This window comes from Sinocyclocheilus anshuiensis, unplaced genomic scaffold (genome assembly GCF_001515605.1).
Source record: "Sinocyclocheilus anshuiensis isolate Anshui unplaced genomic scaffold, SAMN03320099.WGS_v1.1 scaffold653, whole genome shotgun sequence".
Lineage (NCBI taxonomy): Eukaryota > Metazoa > Chordata > Actinopteri > Cypriniformes > Cyprinidae > Sinocyclocheilus > Sinocyclocheilus anshuiensis.
Genome location: NW_015540902.1, coordinates 259,075 through 276,255, shown reverse-complemented (window position 1 = coordinate 276,255; position 17,181 = coordinate 259,075). Strand labels below are relative to the sequence as shown.

The 17,181-nt window shown below is 38.0% G+C and overlaps 1 protein-coding gene across 4 annotated transcripts; it reads right to left on the bottom strand.

Annotated features, from left to right (window-relative positions):
• Window positions 1-1,434: 1,434 nt before the first annotated feature.
• Window positions 1,435-16,179, bottom strand: LOC107689062 (major vault protein-like). Of its 4 annotated transcripts, none has more exons than XM_016486950.1 (17): window positions 16,045-16,179; window positions 14,128-14,294; window positions 10,638-10,833; window positions 10,232-10,355; window positions 8,673-8,804; window positions 8,309-8,403; window positions 7,843-8,079; window positions 7,540-7,665; window positions 6,520-6,714; window positions 4,676-4,911; window positions 4,260-4,457; window positions 4,012-4,156; window positions 2,917-3,128; window positions 2,320-2,436; window positions 2,109-2,235; window positions 1,825-2,013; window positions 1,435-1,675 (listed from the first exon to the last, which is right to left on the bottom strand). In XM_016486950.1, exons 2-17 carry the CDS (start codon window positions 14,262-14,264, stop codon window positions 1,547-1,549), a joined length of 2,595 nt encoding a protein of 864 aa, XP_016342436.1. In that variant the 5' UTR covers window positions 14,265-14,294; window positions 16,045-16,179; the 3' UTR covers window positions 1,435-1,546. The 4 variants fall into 4 exon arrangements, with proteins under 4 accessions (XP_016342436.1, XP_016342437.1, XP_016342433.1 ...); XM_016486951.1 differs by having other exon boundaries at window positions 7,543-7,665; XM_016486947.1 differs by having other exon boundaries at window positions 1,436-1,675; window positions 6,520-6,717.
• Window positions 16,180-17,181: the final 1,002 nt, after the last annotated feature.

Below are 17,181 nucleotides of genomic sequence, written 5' to 3'. Positions count from 1 at the left end.
ACAAAAAAGAAAGAAAAAAATTACTATTTTACTCTTTTCCAATCAGAAATATACACCTTCGTCTTCTCATAAAGGATGTAAGCGCCAACGAATCTGTCGAGCTAACGATTTAATGACTCGCTCGCATTGTCGCCACCTGCAGGCGTAACAATCTACAAAGACTACATTTTAAAATAAGTCTTCAAAGATATAAAAGTCCATAAAACTGTAAAGTGTTATCACAGTTGACAGACACGCCCACAAGTTCATCCATCACATTTGTTTAACCCGCCGAAAGTGTTTGATTGTGATGACTAGTTCATTAAGGATTCTTTCAGTGCATCCAATTTTTATTTCTTTTTTCTAATTTGGGATTTGATCAAAGATTGTGCAAAGACGTATGGGGAATCTGGCTGTTGAAAAGATAACATTTTAACTCCATTCATATGAACCACATGAATTTTGTTGAAGAAGATCAAACCAGAGAGTAAAATGAATAAAAACCACTGCTGCCTTTTATATGGCAGCGTCAACATGTGGCCAAATATCTAAATCATTCACAACCCGCATTTATTTACAAATGTCTATAAATAAATGAAATAAATGAAGACATGAGCAATGCAAAATATTTTATTTGTTATCTGAGATATTATTAGACACTAAATGTTGTTGTATTGCTGTAAAAAGCAGAGCTGAGTATAGACGCATATTCTTCTAGACAGCTCTTTTGGTTTAACTGAATCATTTAAGGCACCATAGGCACATTTCAGCATGACACATAAACACAAAGTAAAGTATTGAAAATGCATGCATGTTAGTAAACCGAAAGCATATCTATTACAATGATTTGAGCGTTAGTTCAACTAATAAACAGGACAGCAAAGGTACTGCTAATGCTGCACTTTCATGGCTTTACTGTATTATCTATTAAGAATGAAAGCTATAACAGAGTACATCACAGTTTTTATTTATGCATATCAAGTGGTATAAGGCCTCTTAAAGGAACACTCCACTTTTTTTGAGAAACACTCCACTATTTTTGAAAATAGGCTAATTTTCCAACTATATATTACGCAGCGCCTGAAAATAGTCCCCAGCACGCTCCCTGTGCAAGCAGGTGGTCACGTTCGTTATGTTGACGAAAGTTAGCCTATTTTCAGGCGCTGCGTAATATCATTGCGCCTGCTGCACCCATAGTACGGCAGCAAAGTTCCTTGATTATTACGCCGGAATGAGAGTATAGTTCCTAGCCATATCGGCCTAGAAAAATCGCAACTTTTCATTTTCCGTCGGTCTTAGTACACGATGCAACTACAGAAGAGTCAAGTTTTAAATAGGAAAAATATCGAAACTCTTTGGTCATTTTTGAGCGAGATGCTAACGGTCTAATCAGATTCAATTATCTATGCTAAGCTACAGCTAAAAGTGCTACCGCCAGACCCGGAGATCGGCTGAATGGATTCGAAAACGATAAAACCCAACTGTTTAACTTTAGGGGAGTTGGAAAATGAGCCTATTTTCAACAAAAAAAGTGGAGTGTTCCTTTAACCTCTGTCTCTCCTATTTTTTATTTTTCATCCTGTTCTTTGCCCTGCAGAGCCCCCAGGAGGCCATTGGCAGTAGTAAAGAGATTAACAGGAGAGGAGCCATCCGTAATAAGAGTAGACTTCAGACCCAAAGACTGCAGGAGCTTCACCTAGAAGAAAAAATGGTACATGGTTTTATTAGGTTATTTTAAATATTAAAACAACAGAATCAACATCCATTCAAAATGCTATTATAAAACATTTGTGATGCAAAGCCTCCATAGAAAGATGTTAATTTGCTATCCCAATGCTCACTTACCTGTAGTTCAGGCCCGGCTCGGGCCATTTCCTTCAGGGTTTCGGTGCCCAGGCTCTCCATCAACTGCTTGAAGCGCTGGCTCTCAATCTCTGCCAGCTTCTGTTGCTTCTCCACGTCCAGTTGGTCCATCTCCTTCTTGTAATTCAGTTCCTGCTCACGCGCCTTACACAGACGGACCAGCTCAGCATCCTGACACACAGAGGAGAGGAAAATGGTCAAAATCTAATAGAGAATAGAAAAAGAATAGAAAAAAGATGAGAACTAGCATAGTTTGGATGACATACAGCCTCGATTTTCTGAGCCTCTGCTTTGAGTTTGGCCTCTTCGACTGCTGCTTCTCCCTGTATACGAGCCGCCTCTGCTTTAGATTGTGCCTCAGCCTTCGCTGCTCCTGTACTCTCCACTGCAGCACTAAGACGCACACACACTGATTATTGACCATGAAAACATTAAATGTGAAGAGAAACTTAGCATTGGCCCTTGCAGTGAACGCACCTCTGAGCCTCCAGCTCAAGCAGCTCCTTTCTCGCTTTCTCTGCCTCTGCCTGGTCTGTGATCCTTTGCCTCTCCAGGCGACCCCGAGCCTCCTGCTCCAGACGCTCTGCCTCGTGTCTGAAAGAAGGAAAATTAATGTAAATGGGCATGACAGACAAATACATAGGGAAATTGGGAAAAGCTGGTAGAATAACAGAAGCTCGAGTCTTCTTTAAAGGTACACTATGTAACTTTTGACAATCTAGCGGTTAAAAAAAACGAAACTATTGTATGTGTCTTGCGAAACAACACTGTAGCCAGAGCTGCTTTGCTCCATTTATGTGCATAACAAGTCACGCAGGTACTGGTCTACTCCGCAGTGGTTGGCGTCCTGCTATTATAGGCGTACCGTAGTGATTCAGGATAAGACAAAAACACATTTTGGAAGATTCATGATGTACTCGCTCATTATATCAATATATAAAAAAAAAGTTCCATAGTGTACCTTTAGGGAAACCATCAGAGTAAACCATTGTTTATGTAAATTGAGAGATTAAAAAAATAATAATTTAAATAAAAAAATTATAAAGAGAGTGAGATGAAGTTTTTGGTTTGTACCGTGCAGTAGCCTCCTGTGAATTGGTGGTGATCTCGATGGCTAGCTGCACACTCTTCTGCAGGGCGTCGCGGGTGCGCTGGTCCACCGGCTCCACAGACTGAATGTCCACGCTGCTGATAACTAACCCGTTCTGATTGAAGCACAGACTGGACCGCACCGCAAGCTTCTCATCAAAACCAAAGACAGCCGAACAGATGATCCTGTTGGAGTTCTGAAAGAGAAGTAGATGCATATGGTCAGAGCAGACAAAGACAAATAAGATGAACAAGCCTGATCACATCCTAATCATCATCAATTCATTTCTGAATCGATGTTTTTGGGACATATGCTGTTCTCTTTGCTTTTAGGGCCTTAAGCATACATTGACGATGAACAAATCAAGAGAAACACAACATGAAAGCTATATAGTAAATAACAAATACAGCTGCAATATTTCAGGAGTTTTGAAAAGTTTTCAAAGCAGTTTGCAACACATGTGGACAGACAGGTCAAATATAGAAAAAGAACAATATACATTTTTATAAAGTTTTGAAAGTATTATATGCTCAACAAGGCTGCATTTATTTAATGAAATATACAGTAAAAACAGTAATATTGTGAAATATTATTACAATTTAAAATAACTGTTTGGCATTTTAAATGTCATTTATTCCTGTAATGGCAAAGCTGAATTGTCAGCAGCCATTACTCCAATCTTCAGTGTCATTTGCTGCTCAAGAAATGTTTCTTATATATTCTTATATTTTTTTTTCTTATCAATGTTGAAACAGTTGTACTGCTAAATATTTTTGTGGAAACCGTGATATATTTTTTCAGGACATTTTTGATGAAAAGAAACTTAAAAAAACAGCATTTATTTGAAACAGATTTGTTTTTTGTAACACTGCACATTAAGACTGCATCCTTGCTAAATAAAAGTGCTGAATTAATTCATTCTTTAAAAAATATATATCTTACTGACCCCAAACTTTTGAACAGTAGTCTAAAGTTTAACTGTGATTGCCACACTTACAATCATGGCCAAAAGCCAGAGCACTAAACATAAAGGAAAGAGAAGTATCCGAGCAATAAAACTCTATAGGTGTGTCACATACCTTGTGGAAATCGTCAAACTGCACTGAGGCCACTGCTCCTCTGATTCTGGAAGCAATGGCTTTGCACGCGTCACCCACAAAGTCTGGCACAGAGAACAGAGCCGTAGCCTTGGCCGCTTCAACGGGCTGTTTGATATCAAAGTGCCTGACACCGAGAAAGAAAAACAGGTCACTTGTTTATTTGCACTTAAATTTTTACTCCTTGAGACATTTCTAATACGGCTTTAGAGCACACGCACACAACGTACCAGTTGTACGAGAGCTGCAGCTGCAAGCGAGCATGATCGGCTGTCTCTATGGTGATGATGTCGGTGCAAAAGTCTGGGCCAAGCAGGAGACAAATGGTTTTGATGACATTAGGACGTTTGGGTTTGTCTCCAGAAAGGGAAAGAACTGTAAACTGCTCATCAGGACCCAGCATCACCATTTCAGGTCCAAACACCACCCTGTGAGAGAAACAGAATGAGAAAGAGAGAAAAAGAATGTCAAAGGTTATTTGCAATGTCCAAATTATGAAAGAAAAAATAAATAAATATAAATATAAGAAAAATAAATTATAAAAAATAAAAATACTCTTAAGAAGAATTCCACAGAACCTAAATATGAACATAAAAGTCTTTGCATAACTATATGACTGTCACTCAAACAAGCATCACTATATTACCTGGCCCTCTTCTCTCTGTAGTCATACACCTGAATGGCCGCATTGTGTGGGACACGATAGGACACCACTCTGGTTTTATCTCTCTCAGCTTGCGCAAAGTTTCTTCCTCGCTCCGAACGGTCCGCTAGCGGGTCACGGGATAGGGACAGAAGAGTCTCCACATTGGCTGGAAGATCTTTCTCCCACAGTTCCTCATCCTGCGTTAGCATGTAGGTCTGGCCAATCACAGCACGCACCTGTGAAACAGACATAAAGTCAGCTGGGACATAAAGCACTTTAACAACATAAACTATGTTGTTTGTGTGGTTTCACCGTTTACCCTTAAAAGGAACACTCCACTATTTTTGAAAATAGGCTCATTCTCCAACTCCCCTAGAGTTAAACAGTTGAGTTTTACCGTTTTCGAATCCATTCAGCCGATCTCCGGGTCTGGCGGTAGCACTTTTAGCTGTAGCTTAGCATAGATCATTGAATCTGATTAGACCGTTATCATCGCGCTCAAAAATGACCAAAGAGTTTCGATATTTCTCCTATTTAAAACTTGACTCTTCTGTAGTTACATCGTGTACTAAGACCGACGGAAAATGAAAAGTTGCGATTTTCTAGGCCGATATGGCTAGGAACTATACTCTCATTCTGGAGTAATAATCAAGGAACTTTGCTGCCGTACTGTGGGTGCAGCAGGCGCAATAATATTACGCAACGCCTGAAAATAGTCCCAGCTAGGTAACTTCCAATAAGCCTATTTTCAGGCGCTGCGTAATATCATTGCGCCTGCTGCACCCATTGTACGTCAAGTTTTAAATAGGAAAAATATAGAAACTCTTTGGTCATTTTTGAGCGAGATGCTAACGGTCTAATCAGATTCAATGATCTATGCTAAGCAGATCGGCTGAATGGATTCGAAAACGGTAAAACTCAACTGTTTCACCTCAGAATTAAAAAATTCTTTATTTTTTATTCCTTTATTTTTCCTAACACATATATAAAAACACAAAAGGTAGATTTTTTGAGAATTGTCCTAGCCACTCTTTTCCTTAAAATGAAACTGACTGGAGAAAATTAATAAAATGTATGTACTCATGAAATATATATTAATAATAGTGCTGTCAAGCGATTAATCGCATTCCAAAATAAGTTTGTTTACATAATATGTGTGTGTACTGTGTATATTTATTACGTATATATATAAATACACACACATGCATGTATATATTTAAGAAAAATATGTTATGTTTATATATTAAATATATTTATATATTATACAATTTATATTAATATAAATATATACATGTAAATACATGTAAATATTTTCAATATATATGTTGTACGTGTGTGTCTTTATATATACATAATAAATATACACAGTACACACACATATTATGTAAACAAAAACTTTTATTTTGGATACGATTAATCGTTTGACAGCACTAATTAATAATATTTATTTTAATGGTATATCTGTTATTTGAATATTCTGAAGCCATATGACAGCTTTGTGTGTGGAATAATCTGAAATTTAAGCCTATATTTATAAAAAAAAAAAACTCTTCCCCTCCTCTCTAGCTTATAATCAAATATGATATCATTAGATGCACACTTTAAAACAACGTTGTACATTTTTGTCACTGTAGAGCTTGACAAAATTTCATTTTTGCATGAACAATTGCTTTAACTGGCACTGAACTCTACGCTCTCAAGCCTATTAAGTCTCAAAATTCCTCTAATTTTCCCCTAAGACTATTGTTAAAAGGGTTTTAAAACCCAAATGTGATTCTGAAAATCAGTGAAATGAAAAAAAAATGTATTTGGTCGATTGATTCTTTATAATCTTTGAATCTTGCCTTTCCAGTTTTGATGTCACGGACGTAAATGCCCTCATTCTCATCCAGTGGGATAGCATCTTGTCTAAGCAAGACTTCTACGGTGGCGGGCGGCACGTATTCGATTGGGCCGCGCAGCATCCAACGGTCACCTGGACGACGCTGTGTTCCCCTCTTTTTGGCTCGGCTTTCCCCTTCTTCTTCATCTAGCTCTTCCTGCTGAAGCATTGAGGAGCGGGGAAGCGGGGTGAAAGAAAGAAGGAGGGAGGAGTAACAATGGCAAACATTAGTGTAAGGTGGGGACGGATACTGCAGCACAAGTGGCATACGATCAGACTGTGTGTATATGCGTGTGTATAAGCAAAGGTGAATGATAAGAGAAAAAATTAAGGGAATGCAAAATATTAAAATCATATTTATCAAAAAAAATTATTTAAAGTATTCATAATAGGGAGGGGGGAAAAGGGAATTAATTAATGAAGGAACTGATTTCCTCCACTGGTCTACCATATTAGTGCTCTAAATGTCAATGGCAAATGACAATTTACATTCAGACAATACAAGTTATTGATCCAGAATCAAGTTCTTCCTGTTCACACAATTTATGACAAGGTGATTTATGAGTTTTAAAAGCGATCTAAACACAAACCTAGTTCACAAGCACAAAAAATGAGTGGGTGAAAAAACACTCTCTTGTCTTAGCATATAAACATAAAGATAAACATTTCAGGAATGTTGAAAGAGTTATATAAACTATCGGGAACAAGGGGCAATGACAGCACCTTGTGAAACACCTTAGGTAAACACAATACACCCACTCTCTATTTGTTTCCCTTTGTTCTCTCTCCTTGTTTGAATACTATTTGAATGAATCAGAGCTCTTTTCTTTTTTCTATCCTGAAACATCTATAAAACATTGTATGCCTTCAACCTGCACATGCCGTGACCTTAACAGCTGTTCATATATTGAATTTCTAGTTAATTATGTACTAAATAAGTGATTTTAGTAATTAATTATAGATGATCAAACATGTCCTTTACCACCTCAGTGTCAATGAAGGCCTCGACAGCACGCAGCACGAGCCCCTCCTCCTCTGACAGCACGTACACATCCTGAATGCCGTTCTCCAAATGCTCTCCTGGCCTGAGGAAGAACGAACGCTCACCCTGTGAGACGAGGAGACAGAGAGAAATAGGATGAAAGGAGTCACATTACATGGCAAAGTTATTATACTTTGAATTTGCAAGTTACTTTTAATTAGAGATTTAATATATAATCTATATGTATGGTTCTATTAGAATTTACATTTCTTTTTAGAATTTACCAGAGAATGATTCACTCACCTTCACCACTCTCTTCTGTCCGAGCTGAAGTTTTCCATCAGCCCCCACGGGGTCCAGAACCACGCAGTACTGCCTGCTGTTCAGAGTCGTTACGTCAACCACCCCGACAACCTCCTCGGCCACAGAGGGTATGTGAGCTTCTCTGTCTGCCACAGTCACCAGCCACTCTTCTCCGGTGCGCCGCTCTTGGCCCCCGGCGTCACGGAACGGCCGGAGAGCTCGCACATGCAAAGCTTTCTAATGAAGTGGGAAATGACAAGCAGGCGTTGATAATTAAGCTTGGGGCAAAATTGTGCTCTGAAGCTGTGACTTCATTAGTGAAGTGCTTTCGTCCTTAATCACTAGGTGCTATACGTTGACCTTTCTGTTGAACCAATTAACCCCTTATTACCTGTCTACTTAAAGTGTGAACGGAGAAACAAAACATGCTACAGGGAACTACAGGGAAAGGGACAGAAGAGGGTACCTTGTCCGTGAGGATGAAAGCATTGACAATATCCACAACCACTTCGTGAGCTCCAGGCAGATAAGCTCCCACCTTACTGACCTGCCATTCCTCACCTGAACACACACACAATTAAACACATACACACAATGTCAGACATATGTATTTGGTTATGCATGCAAAATATGAACTGTCAACTATGTTTGCCTATACAATGAAGGGCAATTGGGGCCAAAACCGCTCTGGACCCCACTGACTTCATGATTGTATGGACATTTTTTTAAATATCTTTTTTAATGTTCCACAGAAGGATAAAAGTCATACAGTTTGGAACAACATGAGGGTGAGTAAATAATGAAAACTGGAATTTTTTTGTCTCACAAACCAGTAACTCTTTGGACTCCACTGCGGTCCAGGCCCTCTTTGCGTGCTCGGAGGCGAATGGCCTGATTCTCTCTGATCACCGTGGCCTTTATGACTTCAAGTACCGCCACCTCCTTCCTGGGAATGTACGTCCCTGCCGGAAATAAAACGCTCACCAGGTTAGACATCTTACACCATATGATGTCACCTATAATGTATAGATACATTACGATGGATGCAATGCACTTTACTGTGATTGTGAGTAACTTGCATCTCCCCTTTTCACAATTTACATTTTTTCTATTAATAGTCAACTTGAAAATAAAATTCAAGTCAAGTTAGGTTTATTTTTATTGCGCCTTTTACAAAACATTGTTTTGAAGCAGCTTTACAAATTGTATTTCTATATTGTGTTATGTATCTTTACTGTGACAGAAAATGAAAAGATTAGAAGTATAAAAAAAAATTTTGTCAGGCCACAAAGTTATCCCATAATTCCTGAACAAGTTACTGATGGACTAATATTTGAGCCCTATTTACTGCATGTTTCTAGGTTTATCTATAAATGCCTTTCCAGAAAATGTCTGTCTTTGTATATGTAAAATCTTGCTTGGCCTCTGATTTAGCTTTTCTTTTTCAGTTAACTTCACAAATCTTTATTACCAACTGGCTCCATTTAGGTATGTAACAGCTACCTTTCACAATCCAGTCAATTCCCGATGAAGTCCCATCTCACATTTTTTCCTCTTTCAACATCCTGTTTCACTGTTTTCTCATTAGCCATCCTGTTGTCATATTATGGAGGTAAGTTGTGTTGCAAACAGCATTTCATGTTGACTTCAGTTTTAATCTATAAATTGTTCAACATCTGAAGCTAACTGCCTCTAGCATAATGTAATTAATATCTGAAAAACTGTGCTGAATAAATTCACTTCTCCTTTCATGACCACCGTGAATCAATATAGGGAGAGATGTGTTAGTGTTTAATCTGTTGGGATTTACAGGGTTTCTGTTATGCTGAAGTTTTTTAGGATCACCATTGTGGTGAAGAGTAGAGCTTGAGGTTAGGTTGAAGATGGGCTGCAAAACTTCAATACTATATATACTGCATGTTGCTTAACGTATACATACTAGTATATAGTCTCTGTGATAGTTACATTAGCACATGCAAGTGTGCTATTGATAACTAGTACTTCACCATAAAGCAAAATATGCAAGCAATATTATCAGTGACTGTAATTAAAAAAAATGTTTGTGTAATACAAATTTAATTTTCGTTAGTTTACTTAAATGTTTCTCTGTATTCTGCACTTATTGGGTTTTACAGTGCAGGCAAAACTGAATACGCAAAAAACCTTCTTGAAAGTTATTTGGTCTTCACTCTTCATGTATGGGAAACAAAAAAACTGAAGAACATATTTCTATGTACTACAGCATTGCCCCATGAGGAACAACTTTACTGCCTTTTATTTCTCCCTGAACTTCATTATTTTAAACTGTCATTTGCTTTGAGCAGGTAAACTAGTCCAGGCTGGCGCAAAAAACTCTGTAAAGCTAATGCTAGTTGTGCAGCAGTGGTACCTGGTCCCTCAAACAGCCACTCGTCTCCTGCTACCCTCTTCTCTCCTCCCTCCTCTTCAAAGTCCAGCAGGGCCTGCAGACGCAGGGCTGTGTCCGGGTACACAATCTGCAGTGGCGTCACATCCTGTGAGAGAAAGACAAACAGACAAATTATAGCAATACTAATCAGAAGAAAATGGTAACAACTGGTAATAGTTATATTAGAATATAAAATAATAATTATAAAAGGCATTGGCTGCTGCAAAATGGTGCTTGTTTTGATCTAGTCAACGTGAGCTGATGGGAAAAACATAGGTGTGATTTTTTGACAGAAACCACAACCTGTTGAAACTACCCACAAGTCTGAGCCCTTCAGCCACAAGCTGCAAAGCAATATGATTCTCAAGCATACAATACAACTTCATACCTTTTGAATCTCTTCACCAGGATAGAGTGGGAACGGATCCTGGGTCAGGCGGATCTCCAGGTCAGCATGTCTGAGCTTAGCTTGACCTGATGCATCAAACTGAACCTGACCTTCATCATTACGGGCAGTGGGGTTGAGCACAACACAATAGTGCCTGGGCGGCACCATGATCATGCGGACAGGGGCAAACAGAACCCTGAGAGAAAATGGGAGGAAGATTTCAGAAATTCAAATGTGTCGCATAATATCACTGTCATTCAAAAGTTTGGGTTTTATAAAGAGTTAGATTTTCTAACAGTTTTGTTTTCTTTTTTTATTTTATACTTTTATTCAGCAAGGGTGCATTTGAATGATCAAAAGTGACAGTAAAGACATATATAATGCTACAAAATATTTCAAATACAGTGGGTATAGAAAAGATTCACCCCCTTTTAAAATAATCACATTTTGTTGCTTTGCAGCCTGAAATGAAGACGGACACAGTTTTTGTTTTATCCAACTGTATTTACTCTGTGCAACTTATAACATCCAAGTGAAAGATGTAACACCAACATGTCAGGAAAAAAAAAAACAGAATCACTGAGTTGGAAAAAGCATCACTCCTTTTGTAGAGGTCTGCGTGGGACTATTTTTTTAGGCCCGCTCCCACAAGGTTATATTCCGCACCCACCCGCTCCCGATATATATTGACTCTTTGTTCACCCGCTGTCCGCTTAGAATAATTTTCTTCCCGACCCGACCGTTCCCGCTAAATTTAGATCTTGTTTCCAGAATCTCACATTAAAATTTCCGCAACTGAAAGAAAGAGAGATAGGCTAACAAATAAAAGTGTAGTCTGCACAAAATTTTATGTTATTTTATTTGTCTTGTCAAGAGTCTTGAATTGATTGATTTTGACTTGAATTTATATAAATTATCTTAAGACACAAAATTTATTTAATATATTATGCAACACAGTAGGAAAAAAGGTGTCACAGAGAAAATAAAAAATTTGTAAAAAAAAATTATTTTTTATTTTTACTCATCTTGTCAGGATACAATTCGTTTAACATTTACAACACAATAGTAAAAAGTGTCGCAGAGAGAAAAAAATATTCTGCTCTGTCACTCATTGACAACCTGCCTGTTCTGTCTGAGGGCCGTATATTTACCTACAGCCTGCTCTGAGCATCGTTATGCACATGACCCACAGACCCCGCAAATAAAATGCCATGACGCAGAAAGCATGCGTGCAGCGCGTGCATAACAGTCCGAGTACAGGCTGTACCGGTGGTCAATAAGAATAAAGCGCAGATATGCTGTTCTGAATGGACGTTGGGAACAGGATATTGTTAGACCGCCCGGCGCCCACTCCCGTTCAAATTACACCAGAGTTACTGACCGCTACCGCGTTTTATTCAGAATTTAATCCCACGGTGCGAGAAATCTGGTCGGGTCCGAGATGGTCCACACTGCAGAACACAAGATCCAGGACCCAGATCCAACTCCTCCCACTTTACATATACCTAAACCTACCCGTCTCCACCCCTGATCCCTAAACCCGGTTTAGGGATCAGGGGGTGGAGACGGGTAGGTTTAGGTATATGTAAGGTGGGAGGAGTTGGATCTGGATCCAACCTCGCCCCCTGGATCTTGTGTTCTGCAGTGAGGAGCTACTGTCGGGAGCCGTGGGAATGCAGACCTCTACCCCCTTGTGTCAGTATTTTGTTGAACCACCTTTTGCTTTAATTACAGCCTTAGGTCTGTTGGGATGTGTGACATAAAAGGACATTCAGCTTTTTCTCCTTCAACAACCACTGTGTGCTCAGTTTTGCGGTGTGCTTTGGGTCATTGTCTTGTTGGAAGGTAAACCTTCTTCCATTGACAGCTTTATAAATTCCTGCAGCTGCTTCAGAGTTGCTGTAGGCCTCTTGGTCGCCTCTCTGACTAGTTTCCTCCTGATTCTTTCACTTAGTTTGGAGCGACGTCCTGATCCAGGGAGGGTTTGTGTTAAATACCTTCCTATTCTTAATAATAGACTTCACTCTGCTTCTAGGCATTGATAAAGCCTTTGATATTTTTTGTATCCATCTCCTGACTTTTGCCTGTCCACAACTTTATCCTGGAGATCTTTTGACAGTTACTTGCCACCCATAGCTGATTGTTTGCTTCAGTTGCACTACCAATGACTGAGATGCTCCAGGAAAGCTCTTTTCATGCTGAGCTGATCAAAATGACCACAGGTGATCACAGTTGAAAGTCAAATGGCTTTGTGTGCCGTTGAGAAGGTGATTAGCTACACCTGATTGAGTTTACAAGTCATTTTCACTTTTTCCAACTCAGTGATTCTGGTTTTTAATTTTAAAATGTTTCTGACATGTTGGTGTTATGTCTTTCACTTGGATGTTATAAGTTGCACTGAGTAAATACAGCTGGATAAAACAAAAACTGTCCATCTTCACTTCAGGCTGCAAAGCTACAAAATGTGATTATTTTAAAGGGGGTGATTCTTTTCTATACCCACTGTAAATCAAGGTCAACGTCATTTTTATTCATATAGCATCTTAAAACAACATAATTACTGACCAAGGTGCTTCACAGAAATCAATAAAAATGAAGACAGTCATACAGAAATACAGAATTTAAAATATAAATCAAACAGCTAAAACCATAAAACCAAATAAGAAACAAGACTAAGGAATTTAACTCACTGAGACTATCATAGCTAAATTATAAATAGGCCTGAGAAAAGAGATACATTTTCAAGGTTGATTTGAATGCAGATAAAGAAAGGGATAATCTAACAGATTGAGGAAGCGAATTCCACACCTTTGCGGCTAACACAGAGAAGGCTCTATCAACTTTAGATTTCAAAACAGGACAATGGGACAGTTATTAGTTTATCACAGGATGATCTAAGATATCTCCGGGGGGAGTATGGACAAATAAGGTCTGAGAAGTAAACTGGAGCCAGACCGCGCAAGGCACTGTAAATGCTGCTCTCTTGAACTTTCTATTAATCAAAGAATCTTGAAATAACATTATAACACAGTTTCCATAGAAATATTAAGCAGCATGACTGTTTTTAACACTAAGAAACAATACAGTAAGAAATACAGAAAGAAAGAAAGAAAGAGTGAAAAAGAAACTGATAGACTAAACAAAAATAAATCTATGAAACAAAACATTGACCTAAACACTATTAATAAATAGTTCATTCTAGCTGTCGTTTGGATTCTGGGCAATGGAGGATTGAAAATAGGCTTGATTACACCTCATGTATCCTAGCAACACTCTCTTTCATCACAGCTTAAAATTGGACACACTCCTAAAGTGTAAATGTCCTACATACATATAATGCCCCAGTTTAGCCACTACAATTTCTTTGTATACATTAAAATCAATAAAAAAAATGTATTTAGACAGAATCTAAAAGGATAAAACCAATGGGAACCTGTATTTCAAGGGCTGTTGCATAATACAGTAGTTAACCTGCAGCTTTCTAGGTTACCTCTCATTGTCCTGGCGTATATAGGTAAGAGGGCCGATTTCCACCCGCGCAATGTTGGTGTTCTGATCCAACACATGGATGTAGTGGTGAGGTGGGATCCTGATGATAGAGGCACCGAGCAGCTGATCAGCGTCCATATTTCTTCCAACTGGTACTCCTCACAAAGTCTAATTTGGAAAAATGTAGAGATTAGTGACCAAAATGGCAGAGATATAGTGATAATCTGTGCATGCGACTACTTCAGGGTCATGTGATATTATTCCCATGTGAATAAACATTTATGATGGCTTCTATTCACTCTGCGCTACCTTAAAAAACTTACTTTGTCTATGTCAGTTTGTATTATGCATGAAAAATCCAATAATATAAAGGTCAGCAGTGTTAGCTTTCATGAGCGAACACACCTCAGCTTCTTATCTCTTTAGGAGGAATTAATGATAGCATTGCTAAGGGTCAGATGACGACATTTAGCTCGTTGTCTTTTAAAACTGGGATTATAACTGATAAAATGCTGATAAATCCTTGATTTCATCAAGTCAAAATTATAGATTTTAGTTTGGAATAGGAAAAATCTGTCAATCACACAACAATGATTACATCAACATCTAAGACTGTTGCCCAACACTTTCATCGCTCCTTACCCTAAACTAGTGATATCAGGTACTGTAGTTTAGCTGGCAAATTCAGTTAAAGATAATGTAAATGTCATGCAATCTACCTGTTCTTCAAAGAATCAAGCGTAATTTTTCATTAACCCCTTCAGACTCTGCATGCATTCTAATGGACATCACCTTTCTCTGGTGTTTATTTATTAATTTGTCATTTACTGCCACACAAATCTCAAAGGATTATTGGATTAGGTGCTACCAGGTCATCTATGACATTGTTGCTTTTTGACATCGAATATATTAATTTGAAATTAAGCAAGGTGTACTGTGTCACAAAGGAAAAATATGGCATAATTTTAACTATTATATTTATATCTTAAACCTTTATAAATAATAGTTTTACTGTTTTAACATAAATTGGAGACTTGATGTTAGTTATAATATAGTTAGTTATATATTGGTCATAATATCATATTGAGAAGTTGCATTTCTTACACAGGATTTTTTTTTTTTTAGTCTTGATGTATACTATTGTAAACTTGTAGATAATCCTACACGTTTTATCTGACCATGCCAGACAAAAGTGATCAAATTAACATTTGAAACAACTATTCTAGGCCATAAACAGATGTTCTATTATTTATGGCTGCATTCAGAGCAGGAAAAAAAACATATTTTGTGTCCCTGGTACATATTTTGTGTCTGTTGGATGTAGTATGTACATTTAGGCATACACAAGTTCACTCTCCACAGCAACACCTATAAAACAAACACATTTGTCTCAAATCAATCAATCAAATCATCCGCATGCTGTGACGTCAAGAGGAGGGCTGGTCACGTTCAAGCTGCACCAATCGTACTCTGAAGATGAAGGCGGAAATCAAAGAATTACATTAATCTAATCTATTACTTTAGTGACCATAAAAACTGCAGGATACCATGACATCTGGAAGAACTGGCTAAAGGCACTGGTACCACGACAGAATAGCCTGCGATTAACGACCATTACACAAATTAAACTACTGTTCATTTTATCTGAAAATGTGCGTATAAAGATCGTGATCATATTAAGTTCATTTAAAGTACGAAAAGACTGCGACAGTTTTCCACGACTGAAAACTGCAACGATTGTCAGTGTTTTGCATGTGAAGGCAGGCTGTTCCGCGTTGCTTAAAAAAATGCATCGTCCTCCGTGCTTTACATTCGTTCATCATGACACATTCACAACTAAGCAAGTTAGATGAATGTAGCAGTCCTAAGGTAATTTATCCATGGTCTTACAAATATTGCGAAAAAAAACAAGACTTACCGTTTCAGAAGAATACGTCCTTAAAACTGCCAGTCCGATGATGATCCGTCAGTTTAAAACGCCTGTATGAATGCAGTGCGAAGGTTTATAATAACTCGCGCTGGGTGGGAGGTGTGTCATGCTGGGGAAGGAGGGCCCGGAGTGTGATTTCCCGGAGCAGGAGTCACAAGATCACGTGGCTTACTGTAGCTGGGTATAGAGCTATCCTAGATCGTGATGTATTTCAGCAAATACACTATTTCATTTAAAAGCATTAAAGGGGTCGTGAACTGCCTTTTTTATTATTTTGTACTATTCTCTGCAGTCCATTTTAATATAAGCTGTTTTTAGATTAACAAGAAAGTTTTGAGTCCTGATGTTTAGTACAATGACCTCTTATATGTCAAAAGATCAAAGGAATTTTGATTTCTAATGACCCCTTTAAGTTACTCAACCACGTATTCGCTTTGTAATATTGCGACTGCCAGTGCTTCCACATAATGTGCACATGTGTGCGTGTGTGTCCAGTTGCCTACTAAATAACCATTTAAACAGCTCTACAAACTTGCTCTCTGAAAACTCAACTTCCTGTTTTTATCGAGGTTGTGGTTGACTAGAGGTTAAGCGTCTAAACTAGCACGATGGAAATATTTAGTAATGTTACAGTCAGTGTTGGGGGTAACGCATTACAAGTAACTAGTACACATTACTTTTTAATTTACAAGAAAATATCTGAGTTACTTTTTCAAATAAGTAACGCCAGTTACTTTTTTTTCCCCATTTATTGTTTGAAAGCTCTCCTGTCCCCTTGTTGAGAGAAATTGGGAGTAAGATGTTACTTTAGTTCTAGAATAAATGTGAACATGCATTAATTCATCTCACTCACTCACTCACAAAAAAAAAATCTGATTTAGTTTTCCTCAAAATTAATAAAAACAGTTAAAAGCAACTCAGAATATGACTCAAAGCAGCAATAATTAAATATGTTAAATAATACAAATATCCTTTATGTATTTAATCCTATTTTATTAACCAATTTGCTGCTGACCTTCGGTGATCCAATTCAACCATACTAATAAGTAAAAATTACACAAGATAAACTAACATTTCTTCTTTTTTTTATTGCTGAAGAGTGTTGAACTTTCTTCTTCTGCGTTC